Source organism: Lipotes vexillifer, unplaced genomic scaffold (genome assembly GCF_000442215.2).
Source record: "Lipotes vexillifer unplaced genomic scaffold, Lipotes_vexillifer_v1.1 scaffold606, whole genome shotgun sequence".
In the NCBI taxonomy this organism is placed as follows: domain Eukaryota; kingdom Metazoa; phylum Chordata; class Mammalia; order Artiodactyla; family Lipotidae; genus Lipotes; species Lipotes vexillifer.
In genome coordinates, this window is record NW_006780574.1 from 665420 (window position 1) to 684825 (window position 19406).

Consider the following 19406-nt stretch of genomic DNA (forward strand, 5'->3'; position numbering starts at 1 on the left):
TTTTCCTCCTTCTTCTTCTTGATATCCAGATAAGTATGTCTACCTGTCTTCTTGACAGTACCATTCTTCCATTTGGACACCCAAACTGTACATATCTAACATTGAAATGAATTCAAGCTGACACCAAATTCTGCTGATTTTTTTCTTCCAGATATTATCAATCTACCACCCTCCACCTTCACTACCTCCACCCTGATTAAATCTGTTTTTGAGCTACACAGATACCCCTGCAATAACTTCCCGATTGATCTTCTAACCTCACCAGAGTCCAAACTTTCTGTTACAATTCTTCTTAATCAGGCCCTATGTAAATTTTCAGCCTCAAACTCCTGCTCCTGCCTCTTTGCTATCTCAGTCTCTGTTGGACTTCTTAGTTTTTTGAAATGTTTTCAAATATTTCCTATTCTCTTCCACTCTCAGTCTTTGAACAGCTTCTTCCCTTTACCTGCAATGTTCTCCTTCTTATTTTCACCTTGATAAATTTTATTTATCTTCTCCTGGTTTTACAAACAGACACTCTGTTATATGACACCAAAGCACCCAGTACTTTCACTTTTATAAATTATATTTGCTTATTTATATTTATTTGCTTTACTGTACTGTGCACTGTTTTTCACTGGACTGGGTAATGTCTGTATTCTTTTGTAAAACTCTATGAGAAGAGCCATGTGTGTTTGGTTTATTTCTCTATCCTCAGAGCTTGGTACGTGGTTGGTAAGGAATAAGTTGTTGACTGATACAATAATAAAAAAGCAGTCCTATTATAAAATTTTATATTATTCCTCACTATTGTGTGTGTTTCTTGCATTGCTATTATTACTTTATCTTAGAGGTTTTTAAAAAATGTTTTTTTTATGTTAATAAAACTCCTGTGTCTTTTGGAGTGGAAAAAAAATGAAGCCATGGTGGTCACACAAAGGTGTATTAGATAAACAAGTATAAGGAACACTGATTTAGGATGAAGTCAATCTATGTAAAACATCAAATCAACTCTCACGAAAATCTACATTCTTTCCTATTTGTTATATGTTGTATGTGCTTTTTCCAGTGTCATTACTGTCTTCACTTTCTTGACAAATGCTATAAAATTAAGTCATACTGTCAGTACAGTGAAAGAGGAAACAAAGAAGGTTAATATAAGAGAGAAAAATAATGCCAACAAATTTGTCATGCTTCAAGCTAAAACTAAGATTACAATATAAAAATTGAAAAGCTGGGGGCTTCCCTGGTGGCGCAGTGGTTGAGAGTCCACCTGCCGATGCAGGGGACGCGGGTTCGTGCCCCGGTCCGGGAGGATCCCACATGCCGCGGAGCGGCTGGGCCCGTGAGCCATGGCCACCGGGCCTGCGCGTCCGGAGCCTGTGCTCCGCAACGGGAGAGGCCGCAACAATAAGAGGCCCGCATACCGCAAAAAAAAAAAAAAAAAAAAAAAAAATTGAAAAGCTGCATTGGTTAGGATTGCTCTTGGATGCAAATTAAAATTTAACTAGAATGTGTTAAATCTATAGATTTTCTTTCTCCCTTTTCAACTACCACCTTTACTAGGTTATATTTTGTCTTATGCTTGATGTTAAGGCCCTGTTGTTAGAGCACATTTGATATATCCTCAGAGAGTATGTTTACACCTAAGGAAAGAGAAGGGGATAGGAGAAAACCTTTTTCTTGCTAGACTCTATTGTTTTATTTGGGAAGAGAAAGGTCTTCATGTTAATCCCTTTGTTTTTTTCTTAGCCAGAAATGGGTTACATGCCCATCCTTAGATCAGTCAATAGCCAAAGGTAAGAGAATATCTTGACATATTTAGACAAGTTATGTTTCATCACCTGGGCTAGGATAAGGTCCCAGACCAAATAGTATACTCTGAATATCTGAACAAACTGAATTTCTATTAGTACTAGGGATGATTTGAGATGAATTTCGAAGACACAATATGACATCTTTGGTATCTCTCTCACATATCCTATGTTCAGTAAACCAGGAATTGTGTTACGTTTGACTTCAAACTACATTTATGCTTTACCTACTTCTCACAATTTTCATTGCTACCACCCTAGTCTGAGTCATTGTTATTCTTACCAACATTTCTGGATTGTGGTTTACCATCTTCTACCTTGGTATTCCTACAGTCTATTCTTCATGTAGTGGCCTAATGATCCTCCCAAAATGTAAGTAGCTGTTACTGCTTTGCTCAGAACTCACCAGTAGATCCCCTTTCATTCTGTTTAAAAGCTTACAACAAATGTAGAGTGGTGTTATTTCCTCCATTTAACAGATAAGGAAACTGGGTCAGCAATTTGAAATATATTACTCTATCATTAATTAACATGATATGTGGGAGAGTTAGGTTTTTCTAAACTCCAAAGATTATGCTATATTATGTGTGTATGTATGTATGTGTGTGTTATGTAACATGTTTACATATACATACACACACATATATAGTGTTAAGCATTACAGAAATTAATAACCAAAAATATCAAGCATATAAGAAAACAGTTTTAACAGTTTTAGCATAAAATAATAATAAAAATGTAAAGATTAGAGCTATAGTGAGAGAATAAACAATAATGAGGAAATGCTGGGAAAATTAGGAAAACTTTTTAAAATTTTTGAGTTGGGTCTGACTTCACCTGTACATTCTCTTACCCACCACTGCATGCCCATGGACACTTGCCAGTACATATTAAGAATGTTGAGGGAAGGTACAATTTTGTTTAGTTCCAAGAACAAAACACATGACTCAGTTTAGTGTGTCCACATCATACCTGTAAATTTGAATATAAAAATGGCCTCTTCTAATGTGATGATATTTTTTAAATCTCTTTTTCATTTGTACTTTACAATTAAGCAATAAATCATTATTCCCTCAGTGGGAAAAAAAATGATCAATTGCCGAACTATGAATAATTATTCTGATTGTAGGAACAAATATAATTTGAATGTTATGAAATATCATAGATACGTAGGAAATGGATTTGTTTTGAATAAAGAATTTCTTCCCGTCCTATTTATAATAAGTCCAACACTTCATTTTATTGTAGAGAACATCTTGTGCCTGGCCTGTTATCGATTCATGCAGTTCAATTTAACAGGCCTCTTGCTGCTAACTAGTCGTTCTGTAGTTTTCTTTTGCATTCTATTAAAACCTAGTCTATGCCCTCAAGTTGTTATTCCAGACCTTCTTAAGTATCTTTTGTACAGTCATCTTAGCGTATAACTATACTTGACTTCTCTCTAGGATGATTGAGGACATCAGGCAAAGAAACCCACATGTACTTCACTTTTTTGTCAGTTTATTCAATGAACACTCCTCGAGTGCTATGCACTGGGAACCAGGTCATGTAAGGACATCTCCGTCTCCTCCTCAGCCTTTAATTCAGTACATCTTGACAAAATAGGACTACTGGCTATGTGAAAGACACAAGTGGACACTGTAAAGTATGATGGTATAAATAAGATGTAGCTTCTGTTCACAACAAGTTTTCTGTTTAAACTTTTAGTTTAAACAAGTACAGAACTTCAGTTAAAAAAATAGTCTCATAATGTAAAGTAAGACTAATTTGGGGGGCATAAAAACACTAGATTGATATAACTCAAGCTTAAATCTCATATCTAAATTTCATGTTAAAGTGAAAATTTTCATACAGCTATTATAAAATTACATTAAATTTTCACAAAAAGGAGATAGCATATGATTAGAGTAGATAGTACAAGGGTAGTAGCAGCAGTGGTGGTGATTAGGAGAGTCTTTATTGAGGAAACTTGAAGGAGAAAGGTTTCTGAGATGGAGTGGGAATATTTTATGTGAATATTTTATGTGAAGAAGAAATAGAATAATTAATTAAAAAATTGGTAGTGGCAAAGCAAAGGCCATTGCCAAGAACAAAAGTATATAAGGTACATGTAGGGAAGAGTAGGTAATGTAGCTCGAAGATAAGTTGGGGCCATAAAATTGGCAATGGGATTCCCCACGTTTTAAAACTCCATCCCCAGTTTACCAAGTGAAACATAAACTGGTCCTGGACCCTCTCTCCTAACCCTCTGGCCCCAAACAATCCACATAAGCAGAGATCAGAAGTATAATGAGTTTATTGAAGTTGTAGCGGTCTTTAAATTAAGGAATTCTTAGAAATGGTTCTTTATTATCCAAGGGAGAGTGTTATGGAGGAGGGGGAAGGTTCTTTCTCAGCCCTCAAACCAAGAAATGGAGAGAGTAAGAGGCAATAAGTGGGAGACTAAAATAAATAGAAAAGAACAGTAAATGGAAAAACTGTGTGACTTTTTCATGGCAAGTCCTCAGGCCACAAGGAGTCAGATCAAAGTTGGAAAGAGGGAAGACGATTTTAAAATAGATATGAGATTTAAATGTGGATTTAGAAAGATCTAGTCTTTTTTTGCGTGAGAATGAATCTTAACAATATCATTCTGTTTTTAAATAGAATTCTCTTGGAGGTCATGGATTCTTCCTGAGATAGCAAATTCTGGAGAAGAGATATTTAGTAGAGTATAAATAGAATCAGGAGTTGGATAAGTGTAAAATTATTCCTACTTATTCCAACAGAGTTCAGGCTCTTCAATAAATCATGGTAGTAGATGAAATTATCCAAGGAAAAAGAAGTCTAAGGACAAAAATGAAGAATGTTTGCAGTTAGGAGATAATATGATTAAGAGGAGAAAAAAGAAAATTAAAAATAAGGCAAAAGAAATAAAGAGGAAAAAAGCCATTTCAAGTCCTCAGGAAACCACTGTATCATAGAAATCAAGGGAAGAGTTTTAGGAAGAAGAATGTGCCTGCAGGAAAGAGATTAGGAGAGATAAAAGCAGAAAACAGAACATGCAATTGATGATCAGGATGACATTTTTAATTGTTATGAATTTCAGGAAACTGGCAAGAGCAGAAGCCAAATATAAAGAATTAATAAGTGAAAGATAATTAGAAAGTAGAGCCAGCATATTTAGACTACAGTGACAGAAACTTTGACAATGAAGGAAAAGAGGAAAAAATAGAAAGTTTATAGAGAATGTAGTAGAGCACACAGAAAGTTTTTCTTAGTATGGGGTCAGGGAGTATGGGCACATATTCATAGGCAGAGGGGTGGAAGAAAAGGCATGTAAAGAGGAGTCAGATTCCAAGGAGTGTAGGAGGAACCTTGTCAAGGAAGAAGCAATAGAATGGAACAGGAAGAATGGAGGACCGATAGCAGATAGATAAGATTTGCATCTTAAATTGGGTATCTCGGGCCTTCCCTGGTGGCACAGTGGTTAAGAATCTGCCTGCCAATTCAGGGGACACGGGTTTGATCCCTGGTCCAGGAAGATCCCACATGCCATGGAGCAGCTAAGCCTGTGCACCACAGCTACTGAGCCTGCACTCTAGAGTCCACGAGCCACAACTGCTGAGCCCACGTGCCACAACTACTGAAGCCCATGTGCCTAGAGCCCATGCTCCGCAACAAGAGAAGCCACCGCAATGAGACGCCCGCCCACCACAACGAAGAGTACCCCTGCTTGCTGCACTAGAGAAAGCCTGCGCACAGCAACAAAGACCCAACACAGCCAAAAATTAATTAATTAATTAAATTGTTTTTAAAAATCAGGTATCTCTAAAAAAACAGATTCTGGAATGAGAATTCAAGTCAGAAGAAGCCAGATAGGAAAGGGACCAAGCAAAGGTTCAACTGTGAGCAAAGTCCAGACCTCAGACATGCCTTTTAAAGCTTTGGAGGGTAAACCTCACTTAGCAAGGGAGCTTGACTTTGAACTCCCACCCAATTATTCACTGGATAAGGGCAACAATCCTGGGGAGACATACACTCCCAAGATTTCTGGCTCTCAGCACTACTTCTGAAAGAAGAGATTCTAGTAGCTGTCCTCTGAAGAAAGTTGGCTATGTGAGCTACTAAAAACAAAAGGACACAGGAGCTGGGCACTGGAGTACACAGAAATAGGAAACAAGATCTGAGGATGTCTAAGTGCAGCACCAACAGTGTCCACTATGGTTTGGAAGCCCAGCTTGGACATTTCCTACCTTTGGGATCTTTTGAAGTATCTTGATCTCAAACGCTTATATCCTTTTTGGTTATTGGGAAGATTAAATGAGGTAAATTTAAATGGGAGGATTAAATTAGGGAAAGTTCTTTTCTCTTTTTGGAGATGAAGTGAAAGAGATAGAGTATAGCAATAGAATATATTTTAGCGGTTAAAACTAGTGAAATTGAAAAAACTCATAGATGATATGAGTAGAGTTAGCAGCTTTAAATGAATAAGTAAAATTTGGTGAACCTATTGTGATGAATAGAATATGAATAAAGTACAATATGAATAGAAGGATTCCAAGCAACATGAGTCCAGCTCATGGGTTTCTAGAATCTAATGGGGGTATTTATATGACCTTCAGTAATAGTGCTCAGCAACTTAGCAGTAGCAAAATAATGGGGGAAAATGGGCCAAACAAGGAGCAGGTGGTGACAGATTCAAAGCTGGCAATTGTAAGGGAATAACTATGAGTTGCTAATCAGGAGGTGAGGTCTAGAAATCAGTGATGAAATTGAGGGAAACCAAGAACAGGAGATCAGAGTAATGTAAGGCAGAGGCAAAAGAGAGACGAAGGTCCCTGGAACAGATAAGATGAGGAACCAGGAGCTGGGATGTTCATAGGATCAACAACATGAGCCATAAAGTCCCTAAGTATGTCTGCTAGAAGGGAGAAGATGGCAGAATTGTCAGAGATTAGTAAAGCAGTTAAATGGATTTGGTGGTTAATTGTAATAGAGTGACTATGTGATGGTAAGGGAAAATGGAATCTACAAATTCATAATGTGAATGTTTTTAAATAAGTGCATATAACCTCAGAGAAAGTTTTGTTTTTTCTTACTTAAATCTACTTCACTTTTATTCTGGACACGATGGCATCTATTTCCTCAGGCATCTCACTGCAGTAACTGTTCTTTTCTATTCGATCATCTTTAACATTACTTTCAATGAAGCCTTTCCCTTTGCTTTCAAATAGGCTCAGATCCCTCTTATTTGAAAAGAAAAATACTGCCTTATTTCTCTCTGCACGTTTACTTCTCAACTTCTTAGAATAGAAGTAAATGTCTCCTCACTTCTGAAATGAATTTTCAGCTTTAGTTCTTTCCAGGAATTTCTAAATTTATCCACAGCCAAATCCAGATTTTGTTTTTCAGATTTTTTTTCCACACCCCTTGCCTTCTCCTTGACATTTCTCCATAATTTATCCACTCAAGAGTTTATTTTTTCTGTTACCTTCTTTAACTCTGAGTTTTCTTGTTCTCTCTGACCCCTTCCATGTATTTCCTCAGAGCATTGTATTTCTCTTCTGAGCATCTTTCTCCTCACTTAAAGCTCTGTATGCTATTTTCTCTCTTGCTATATTTATCTTTTAAACATATTTTCATATTTCTGACATTAATCACTACATTACACCCAATATTTCATCTTCATTCCTTTAATTATATTTACAGTTTCCTTTAGAAATGATTTATTTGAACATCCAACTGTCACTGAAACTTACCATGTCCTCCTAGTTTTCATCTACTGACTTCCTTTCCTAACCATGGCGTCTCTTTTTGTGTTATCATGGTTCTTTCGTCCTGACAAGATTGAAACTTACTTCAGACTTTCCATAGGTTTTCATCACCTATTTCCATCTGTCTGTAAATCCTGTCATTCCTTATCTCCAGCTGTCTCTTAGGTTTTCCATTTCTCTCCATTGTGACTCTGAGCTCAGCACTGACTTAGCCGGAGGATCTCAGTAAGCACTTTTGATTTATTAATTTTGAACAACCCAAACAAGATTTACATTTCATCCCACAGAACAAGAAATCTCTGACATGTATAACAATATTTTAAATATTGTTTCTGTCTTCACTTCTTCTTAAAAACTTTTCTTCAATATTAGTTGTCACATGGATAGATATTTTTCAGGATTCATAGTTAAGAACTGATATACCTTTTCAAATATTAGGTTTATTTTCAGGAAATGTTTATTACTGCTTGGAAACATTAGTGATATATGTCTTCTAATACCTTATCTACATGTTTACTGATGACTTTGGGGTGGGGGGGAAGGGCTTATAAATGACCACTCTATGTAAAAATTTGAATAACTTTTACCTGGAAATCAAACACTGATTTCCAGGTAATATTACATAGACATTTAAGTGTCAAAATTCATATCACAGGAATAAAGTACAGCATTTTAATATTCTGTTTGATGTTAAAACATGGCAGGTGGTATTGCCAAGAGAAAAGGTGAACCATAATGGAGTAAATTAGCTGAATCCAAGATATAAATTTACCTTGAAAAGTGGGCATGAAGCCTGTTTTTGAGCAATGGAGACTTGAGGTCTTTTAAAATGTAGCCATATGCAAAATAGAGAGTGTATATGAATTTAGTTCAGCTTGAAAATTCAGTTTCTCCCCTCTGTTGACTTCTTTATTTTTTTGGTAAGGCCTCACTCTCTGTAAAAAAATTATAATGTAATAATTCTCTTTATGCTAAAAAGTCATTTTCTACCTACAATAAAAAAAAGATGCATAGAAAGTCACAGTATGATACCGAAAAAGCTGGTTAACCTCCCATGATGTATGATCTCTAAATGAAACACAAATACTCTGTGATTTTTTTTTTCTTGTTAGGCAGTAGGATCTACATTGCCTCTCTTAATTTAGCTTTATATCTCTGCAACCATAAATAACTTTCTGAAAAGTGTTTCTTTCCATGGCAAAGATTCAGCTTTACATGGTATTTTGGTGTACAAAAAGTACATATTGTTAAATGGTCTTTCATTGACTATATATACATATATGCTTTTGGAATATGCTCAATAATATACAGAAGGTCTTGAATGACAGTTTAACATCTGTTGAGATAGCAAAAGTATAGCATGGTTTAACACCATCTCCTAAAGTATCAATGTATTTTGCATCTGAAGACTAGGTAACATAAAAAAGAAGGAATTAAATTTGATATGCAATAGAAATAGTGGTGGAATCAGGGTGATAGTTTATAATATTAATATACCATTATGGTCAAGTAATTCAGAAATACCACAATTATTCCCCAAATCACAACCACCTTTATCTACAAGTCTCTGAGGCATACAAATTATAAGGACAAATGAAGGAAAAGCGTGATACTATTTTTCACTAGGAATTTTCCAAAAAATTCTACTGTAGACACTCCTCTTCTTTCAAAGATAGATAGGTCTCACCTACTTTTTTCCAATATGCTTTATTCTCATTTCTTAAGCTCTAAACACAAACCTTGGACCTTACCTCTCCCGCTAAAACAAGAAAAGAAGGACTAGAAATTATCAAAATGCCCTGGGCTATCATTGCAGTTCTGAGCTGGTGGAGGAGGAAGAGATCCCAGAAAGGTCATGCCACTCCCTATTGTAAGAGGGAGCCCCTGGCCCAGGCCACCAAAGCTATGTCGAATGGAGACCAGTGATAGCCACACAAAACTGTAGGACCTTTTCCTAATTTCTTAAGGGATCTGACCAATAAAAATGTGGTAAAGGGTAAAAGAGAAGTTTAAGATATTCCTTTCTCTATCTGCCTATAGAAATCTCCTCAGTGTGTTTCGACATGGGATATCCAGGATAGGTTGCATATGACTGATTATATAAGATGGTTTGGGGTTCATGAAACAAATTAAAATTTTCTGTATAATATTTTAAGAATTCCAAATCAACTCATGAGCACTACGAGTCTAGGCCCTAGGCATCTCAGTGTTAAATATTTCATAGGAAAATTCATAGATTATAGGGAAACATCAAATATTATATACTGAAAATACCAAAAGTGAATAAAAGATGGACCACTCAGGAAAACCATTGTTAAACCATGTAAATAGCAAACGAATATCATATATGTACACATAAATGTATATGTATATGTACATATTTATTGAAAGGATGGGCAAGGAGGCAGGGTGTAAATAGATAAATAAAATAAGAAATTAAAAATATAATATGGGGTGATAAGCCTAACATGCTATGGAATTACAGATGCCAAAGAAATTTTTCTTTCCAAAGCCTTTTTCTCCATATTTCTCCAGTGTTGGCTGCGTTCACACATAATGATTGTTTTATATAATTACTTCATATTGGAAAGTAATGAGTCAAGAAGGAATCTAATGTAAAACTTAAGAATAACAAAAAACAGAACAAGGCCTGAAGAACAAATGATAACTTAAAAATATTTTTTAAGCTTAAACGTAAGGAGAGAACAACCCAGATGGCCTGTATGTTTATTTTGCTTCAAAGGAAAGGTTTATTTCTGAAGTTGTTTGTAGGAATAATAACTTCTCTCACCACAGCACTTCCACAGTTTCGGTGTTGAAGCCCCTACTTTCATGTCATATAGAGACTTACAACTAGCAAGTTTTAAGCATTGCTGGTAGCATTTTTCTCAGGTAATTCTTTACTTACCCATCTGCCTCTGCCATTAAACAGTGACCTTCATAAGGGTCACTAAGTCCAATTCATTTCATATCATCAGTTCCTAGTACTTAATAGGTACCTAATTAATATTTGTTGAATGAGTGCATGACTGCAATGAAAGTATACATTTGAGAATCATCCACCGAACCACTGTCAAAAACAAATTAGAAAGTAGTATTCAAGGTTCTACTGTCTCTAGACTCTCTTCCTTTTAGCAGAGTGTTCTGCTATCTGTGGTTGAGTTCTTTTTATATTGCAGGAGCCTCTAAGCAATTCAGGGCTTGAAAAGTGATTTGGGATTGGCATGTAATACTTTCTCAAAACAAAAACTGCACAGAAATGAAGAAAAAGGAAATGTGAAGAAGCCCTCACAGGAATAGAGGAATACACTGTATTCCTCATAGGCGATGAAGGATGTCAATTCACATATTCATGAAATGTATTCAGACTTTGACAGTACTATATTATTTTCCCTGTGCTTTAGCCTGAAGATGGAGACATTGACACGTTGGCCTACAAGGTATTCAATTAATATGTGTTTTAAGTGATTCTAGTGAAACTGCTAAGCTACTATTCCTTATATATAAAATATATATTATATGTATATAAAAGCCTACAGGGCTTCTGTTTTTTGTTTTTCTTATTTTTACAGATAAACTAACACACTGTTGACCTCCACTCTCACAGAGGACACAATGACATTCTTGATTCTCTTTTCAACCAAGGCAACTGCCTACATAAGAGAATTATGTGATCTTCATTTTTGTGCCAGCATGGCAATTTTTGGTTATTTCAGGTTTTCTCTAGCATATCTGATAAGTATCTATTTCATACTCTCTTAGGTAAAGGATAGGAATAGGAAGAAATAGCAAATTTATCGTAAAAACTGCAACCCAGATCTATGCTCCAGAGAAACAGTTTATCAGTCAAAGAAACCTTAAATTAAAAGAAAATGATTGATTCAAATTAGTGGCTTTTCACTATTGTTCATGTATTTAAAATATAAGAATCATATTTAATACTATTTCTTTAACAATTTAGGCATGTTCGTGCTTCTCTTTCTTACCCATACTCCTTTACTCTTTCTTTGAAATTATTCAAGGACATTTATAATACATTGAAAGTATATTTTTCAGCTTGAATCTAATTGTGACATAAAAACATTTGTTTTCCTTTATAAGAGCACCTGTGTGTAAACTAATTCTGACATCAGTACAGTTGTCATATGGTAAGTTTAAAAACTTTTGGGGACCAGTAAGTGTATGCTAACTCCAACACTACCAAATGGAGTCTTCTACCTATTAACCAAATGTCAATAATTAATTGGAAGTTAGCTTGTGATATGTATTCTTTGCACATGTTCCTGCCAAGAACTTCTGTGTCTAATTAAGACAATAGGGATATTTGTGTTATGATGATTTCTGATAGTATTTCTATAATCCTTCAAACCACTTTTAAATGTCTTTTTTAAATTTTCTGTCTTTAAATTCTGTAACTGTAAGCTTCTGTAAATAAGGGAATTTTCAGTGTAGAACAAATTATTATCCAGAGAAATGTCGATCATACGATACAGCATTTGATTTTGACAATTTTGAAAATTTCTGGATCTGGGATAGCCTTGGAAAGTATTCTCAGGGCTAGATTAACCAAGCTAATACTCTAAAGGCAATTTTCTTGGCTATATCATACAATCCAACAAACACTCCACTACAGCAAAATTGGAACTTAAATGGGGACAACATCTATTCGAAATGCCATCACTGAATGTTAATTTCCATGGAGTCTCAAAAACCAGTGAAAAAATTTTCATTTCTTCCCATTGCTGAAGATCACGTTTATATATGAAGAATCTATGTTCATTAAAGATATCCCAAGCACATCTATATAAATTACACTCAAATTATTCATAAGTTTCTTGCTGCAGTTTTATAAGTTAGAGAGTGTTCTTTCTCTATATTTGGTTTGTAATTCCCGAAGGTTCTCAAGGTGCTAATTCTATTCAATTCTTTACTTTCAATTTCAGTTTAAGGAGAAAATAAATTATTCTTTGCCTGACCATCATAAAATGTTGCTTAATTTTAGCAAGTGTAGAATATTTTAGTTGTATTAAGTTGATAAATATTTTAGCCATAAAAGTGATGCTTGCAGTCAGCTTTGGCTTTACATATTGTGACAGTGTGTCAAATTACTGCTGAAAATTTGAGTAAAATCTGTATTCAAGATAGTTTTATTTTGAATATTTTTTTATTCCTAATTTTGTTGCCATTCATCTAAGCCTCCTGCCTAGAAGTACTGCAAATTTCAAAAACATAGGAACTACTAAGGGAAAAAAGAAAGAGACTTGTTTTTAATACTAAGACCTTTTTCATGTTTTGTTTTTTCAAGTATGGAGATCTTTGTTATATTCCTTATACTTAGGGAAAAATATCACTTGATTTAAGATTGTTATATTGTTGTATTATATTTCTATTTGGTGAGACAGCATAGAGAAGAAGATATAGCCCTGGGTTAGTAAAGCCTGAATGCAGTTCCCCTATCAGCCATGTGACTATGGATCATTAACTTCCTGAACTGCAATTTCCAAAGTTGTGAGAATTAAATATGTTAAATGGCTGATTTGACCTACTCACTCAGTATAATATTTTTATTAGTCATTTAGTACATTTGAAAGATTACTATTAAATAAAAAGTATATTATACCCATTGCCTTCCATATTTGAACTCTGGAGTGTATTAAAAGTAGATGACAAGAATCAGATTGAATAAATAAGTGCAGATCTGTCTTGGCTCCCAAAATGCCTCCTTCACAGTGTAACATCCCTGTCATCTTAACAAATGCCTAACTGGTCATTTTAATGTCATTAATAATGCTAAAATTTCTCCTTGAAAAGTTAAATGAAGCAACACATTTTACCTCTCAGTTAAAATAGTGTTTTTATTTTTAATAATTTTTTAATGCAATGTCCCTTAAAGATTTAAAAATCATAATTTTAATAGAAATATAGATATTTCCATGCCTGCTTCAACCTAGATCTAACCAATATTAGTTGGATTTCTTTTTTCTTTTTTTTTCTTTTTTTTTTTTTTTTGCGGTACACGGGCCTCTCACTGTTGTGGCCTCTCCCTTTGCGGAGCACAGGCTCCGGACGTGCAGGCTCAGCGGTCATGGCTCATGGGCCCAGCCGCTCTGTGGCATGTGGGATCTTCCCGGACTGGGGCACGAACCCGTGTCCCCTGCATCAGCAGGCGGACTCTCAACCACTGCGCCACCAGGGAAGCCCTAGTTGGATTTCTTGCTACAAAGTTTTCCCTTTTTGATTTATAGAGCTTGTAAATATTAATGAAAGTTTCTTCAGGATTAATATACTTGGGATTCCAGCCACACCTCATATTTGTCTGGGTGTAAAAGTCCAATGCATTTATTTTGTACAGCATTTTCAGGGGAAAAAAATCAACTTTTAAAATAAAACAATATGCATAAAGGAAATACATATTTTATGTAGTTTATCATTTTTCATGGATAAATAATACAAAATATGAATGTAGGTCTTCTTTGCTTTTCCTATATGCAGTCTCATTTTCTCTTCTTGTGTATGAGTGTTGTTATATACGTATTCAAATATGCACAGAATACACACTCATTTTTACCTGACTGAAACAATGATTGCCATATTTTTCTAAACTTTAGTCAGTCATTGCTGTTATCTGACAGCTGAATAAAACTTCACTGGGCATAACTTCAAAAGAGTAGATCTGATTTATCTGAAAGCATGAATTTCTGTATTGTAGTATAAATACTATATTTATTGAATGAATAGGTGAAAGAAACATGGATTATGTACCTTCTGTTTTTTAACATTTCATTTTTTGACATGTTATATTTCAGCATACTGTGGATTTTCTTTCTTCTATATTTTCTTCCACAGTCCTTCCACATTATGTTAAAAGATTGCTAAAATAAGAATGTCTGCTTTGTATAAATTCATGTTTTAAGATGCCTTCACAAGATGATTTATAAAATTCAAAGTTGAATAGCCATTTAGCAATCTAAGTGGACAGAATTGAAAGTTATAATGCATTCATGTATACATTCATAAATTACCTAGTGCTGTAGGTATAATAGTGAATAAGAAAAAAGATCACTGTCCTCACTGAGCTTAAAGTCTAATGGGAGCAAAAAATATTAATAAAAAGTAACTTTGTAAAGAAACACAAGTGTAAATTTGCCACTCTAATTCATGCTATGAAGCAGAGTATATGGTGCAATAATCAGAGAGAACACAGAAGGCTTCTTGAGGGAAATGTTTTATATATTAAAAAAACAGAAGGAATTAAGCAAGTAGATTGAAAAAAAGCATTTCAGATAGGGAGCAGCATGTACAAAAGGTACTTTGGAAATTCTTCCTTGTGATTTCTATGAATGGTTAAATTTTTTTATAATAAAAATTATTTTATTGCAAACAATACACACATATTGATTTTTAAATGGTATTTTCTGTTAGTATGAATGGTATTGCTGTTGTTATTAATAATACACAGTTTTGTGTTTATCTGCATTTATCTACAATTTAATTTCAGCTACTTGTTCTGGACTGAATGGGGACAGATGCCATCCATTGGAAAGGCTCGTTTAGATGGCTCAGAGAAGGTTGTCCTTGTAAGCATGGGAATAGCATGGCCAAATGGCATCTCCATTGACTATGAGGTCTGTTGGATTTCTTAAGTATTGAAAGTGCATTGACTGCCAACTTGCATTAGTCTACTTTTAGTGTTCTCTTATTTTATTTATAAAACAATCAAAAACAGCTTGTAATATTACTTTTCAATCAACCTTAGGAAAATAAATTGTATTGGTGTGATGCTCGTATAGACAAGATAGAAAGAATTGACCTTGAGACTGGCGGGAATCGTGAGATGGTGCTGTCAGGGAGCAATGTGGATATGTTTTCAGTTGCAGTCTTTGGGGCTTACATCTACTGGTCTGACAGGTAATTTATTTTTTCATACGTATTTGAGTCTCAAAATGTTATTTTAGTGCCAATTGCTTTACCCTTGTAGGATTAGCCATTCCTTAGCAAGGTCACAGAAAGGATCTCACAAAACTATGTAATTTCCACAGAAGAGGCAGTCACTCTTGCTATTCCAGGCTCAACCCTTCCAATGTCACAGACTAATGTTGGTTTCTTTCCCTTCTGCTGGGCCATCTGTTACCTTCAGCTTAAATAACTGGCTTGATTTGGATTAAAGATTGTTGATCACGTATGTTCAATTTCTTGGCAGAGCACATGCCAACGGGTCCATCAGAAGGGGCCACAAGAATGATGCCACAGAAACCGTAACCATGAGAACGGGTCTTGGAGTCAACCTGAAGGAGGTTAAAATCTTTAACCGAGTAAGAGAGAAAGGTCAGCACTCTTGTATGATAAATACGTTTTATGTTATTTCTCTTATTTTTTTTTGACATTTATCAAACTTAAGCTAGGGATTAATTCTTATATGAGTCCAAAACCTCAAGACCCTATTTTTTTACATCTAATTTCCTACAAAAATCATATAGTAGCCTAATGAGATAAATATATAATAGTTCATGTATAGTTTTGCCTAGGACAGTACATGTATATGGACATGTTATATACCTGGTATGGCTTCAGTATAGGTTTAGACTAAGTAATATAGAAACACTTGATAAATATACATATTCAACGAAGTATACAAAGCACAGTTAGGATATTAGAGAGTAAAAAGCAGCCAAAATGTTTTTTTTTGATTATATATAATATATATATATATTTTTAATAGTCACGCTTTATTTAGAACTAACTAAATATGCCACATTACTCGGGCCAAAAGGTTGTTTTCATGTCAGATTATATTTTAATACATAAAATCATGATGGCTCCAGAAGGTTGCTATTAGTGTGAAATAAGTCCAGAGTCATCATTTCTTTAAAATATGTGTTTTGAAACTGATATGACATGATTTGGATTTTTTTAATATCACTTGCATTAAGATAATGTTCATTTTAAATGTCCATTAGAGGGGGCTTCCCTGGTGGCGCAGTAGTTGAGAGTCCGCCTGCCGATGCAGGGGACGCGGGTTCGTGCCCCGGTCCGGGAAGATCTCACATGCCGCGGAGCGGCTGGGCCCGTGAGCCATGGCCACTGAGCCTGCGCGTCTGGAGCCTGTGCTCCGCAGCGGGAGAGGCCACAACAGTGAGAGGCCCACGTACCGCAAAAAAAAAAAAAAAAAAAAATGTCCATTAGAGTAAATTGTAATTAATTTTCTTGACATCAAAGGAAGGTATAATAATTTTGGAGAGGATGATGGATTCATAGAGGAGAATTAGTCTGATGTAGAAATCTTAATATCATGTTATATCTTCACTCAAAACTGGAGTGAAAAACTTATGCCCAATATACTTAGGAAGGTAGGCACATTGGAGCCATAAATTTCTTTGATATCTTATATACTTCATAGACACCAAGTTTAAGATACTGCCTATTTCTTTTGGTGAATGCAGTTCATGTTTTGAGTGAATCAGTTACTTGTACCAAAGATTACAATACATACAACCTATTGTAATCTCAGTATCAAGTTTCAAAAGAGTTATGCACTTAACTGGCTGATTAAGGGAAATTTTTTATGCTTCTCTTTGGATGGTCAGGGGAGCAGAAGAATGTGATCTTTGAAATAAAAAAATCCCAGGTTTTAAACTGAAGTGATTAAAAATAGCAGTACTTTATAGTGTTTGGATTTATACTGACCAGTCTAAAAGTTAAGCATAAAATAACCCAGAATATTCAACATTAAACTTTTAATATTTTTCTAAGAAAAAACTATCTGGAAAACAAAAGAAAAAACACAGACATACGTGTGTGTATCTTCTTCTCTCTAGGGACCAATGTTTGTGCCAAGGACAATGGGGGATGTCAGCAACTCTGTCTTTATCGAGGAAATTCCCAGAGAACTTGTGCTTGTGCCCATGGATATTTGGCAGAGGATGGAGTTACTTGCTTAAGGCATGAAGGCTATTTGCTGTATTCAGGGAGAACAATATTAAAAAGTATACATCTTTCTGATGAAACCAATTTAAATTCACCAATAAGACCATATGAAAATCCACATTATTTCAAGAATGTCATAGCTTTGGCTTTTGACTATAATCAAAGAAGAAAAGGTACCAACCGAATCTTCTACAGCGATGCACACTTTGGAAATATACAGCTTATTAAAGATAACTGGGAAGACAGACAAGTAATTGTTGAAAGTAAGTACAACAATTTATTTTTAAATAGTTTGGTGGAAACGAGTATCATTTGGAGTAGTAGAGAAATTAGAGTGGTAATTGCATGTAGCAATTATATTTTCCTAGAGTTTATATTCAAGAATGAGTGAAACTATAGCATCCAAACCCCCAAAAGTCAAAGAAGTAATTAACTGCTAGCATGTACAGTGTGAATATTATGATTATTAGCTTCTAATTATGGAACATTCAGTATATTCCTTTATGTTTCTTATTAATAAGTGTATTAAAATTCATGGGAAATAATTTTTCAGTATAAAACTTACTAATTTTATTTTCTTCCAGTGGGTGAAATTATATCTTTAAGAATATCTACCTAATTATATTCAGTGAATTTTATTTTCTCAGGTATCAGATTTTTTGTGTGCATATATATGACAGTCTTGATGAGAAAATGTTATTAAATAATCTAATATATTTAAAATATTTTTAATATTCTACAGCACAATACTTTTTTAATATTTTACAGGACTCAAACATAATATTGTGTGAATTATTTATATATTATAGAGAAACCTCTTTCCTGTCATCCAACTTTTACAGGGACAATCTTCATAGTCCTCATTCAGCATCTCTCTCTTCTCTATCTCTATGTGATTTCTATATATTCCTCACTTTTCCAATTTCACTATACTGAGGTCAATCTTTTTCATTACTTTTTAATTTGCAAAATAATAAATTATAAAATGTTCAAGTAATATGGATTTTTAACTGAAGTTTCTGCCTCATCCCTGCAACATCAATTCCATTTACTTACTCGTAAGTGACAGCTGTCATGCCTCCAGAATTTTCTTGTGGTATGTGTATCATTTGTAATTACAAAAATGTAATGATACAATATTCACCTGCTTTTTTTCACTTACAATATATCTTATTCTTTTGAAAGCCTGTATCTATCCTATACTAAGAGTAAACTAATTTATTTAACCATTTTCTCCCTGAAAATCATTTAGGTTGTTTTTGGTGTCTTATCACTACCTACAATGTCACAGTGAACATTTGTGCACATAAATATGTTTTTTTACACATGTGAATCTTTAGCATAGAATCCTAGAAATAGAACTGCAAAATCATTGTTTTATTTATTTTTTTTTAGAACTGGTCAGATTTCTCCAAAAAGACCATATCAATTTATGTTTTCATTAACTGTTTATAAAAAGATCCATTTTCCCACACTTTTGACAATGATTTTATAATTTTTATTAGCTTGACTAATATGTAAAAAAAGTCAACTTATATTAATATACATTTACCTGATAACTAGTGAGATCCAGCATCTATTCATATGATTACTCATGTGAAAAACACATCAAACTCCCTATTGTACATTGCCATCCCATGCTAAGCCTGTCACAGTTTATTTTGTTCTTTCAGTATTTAATATCCTCACAATCCCTTTTGCCTATTCAAACCTGACAGCCTTTCCAAATCAGTTCAAGTGTGTACTTTCAAGCATGTACAAATACACATTCTTGTTTCTTTATTCTCTAGGTTACTATACTTGTTGATAATTTCATAACAATTTGTACATTACAGCACATGCCATTTTGGCTTCCCTGTGTGTGTGTGTGTATATATATATATATATATATATATATATATATATATATATATATAAAGATACAAATATATAT

The 19406-nt window shown here is 34.4% G+C and overlaps 1 protein-coding gene across 1 annotated transcript in view; it reads left to right on the top strand.

The window, feature by feature from the left end:
* Positions 1-19406, top strand: part of LRP1B (LDL receptor related protein 1B) — a gene marked incomplete at its 5' end in the record, with an annotated part of 1013530 nt that overhangs the window by 508743 nt on the left and 485381 nt on the right. Inside the window, 4 exons of the mRNA XM_007453725.1 lie at positions 15048-15174; positions 15306-15457; positions 15750-15874; positions 17365-17736. Of these exons, the coding sequence (XP_007453787.1) occupies positions 15048-15174; positions 15306-15457; positions 15750-15874; positions 17365-17736 (776 nt within the window). The remainder of the gene's footprint in view (positions 1-15047; positions 15175-15305; positions 15458-15749; positions 15875-17364; positions 17737-19406) is intronic.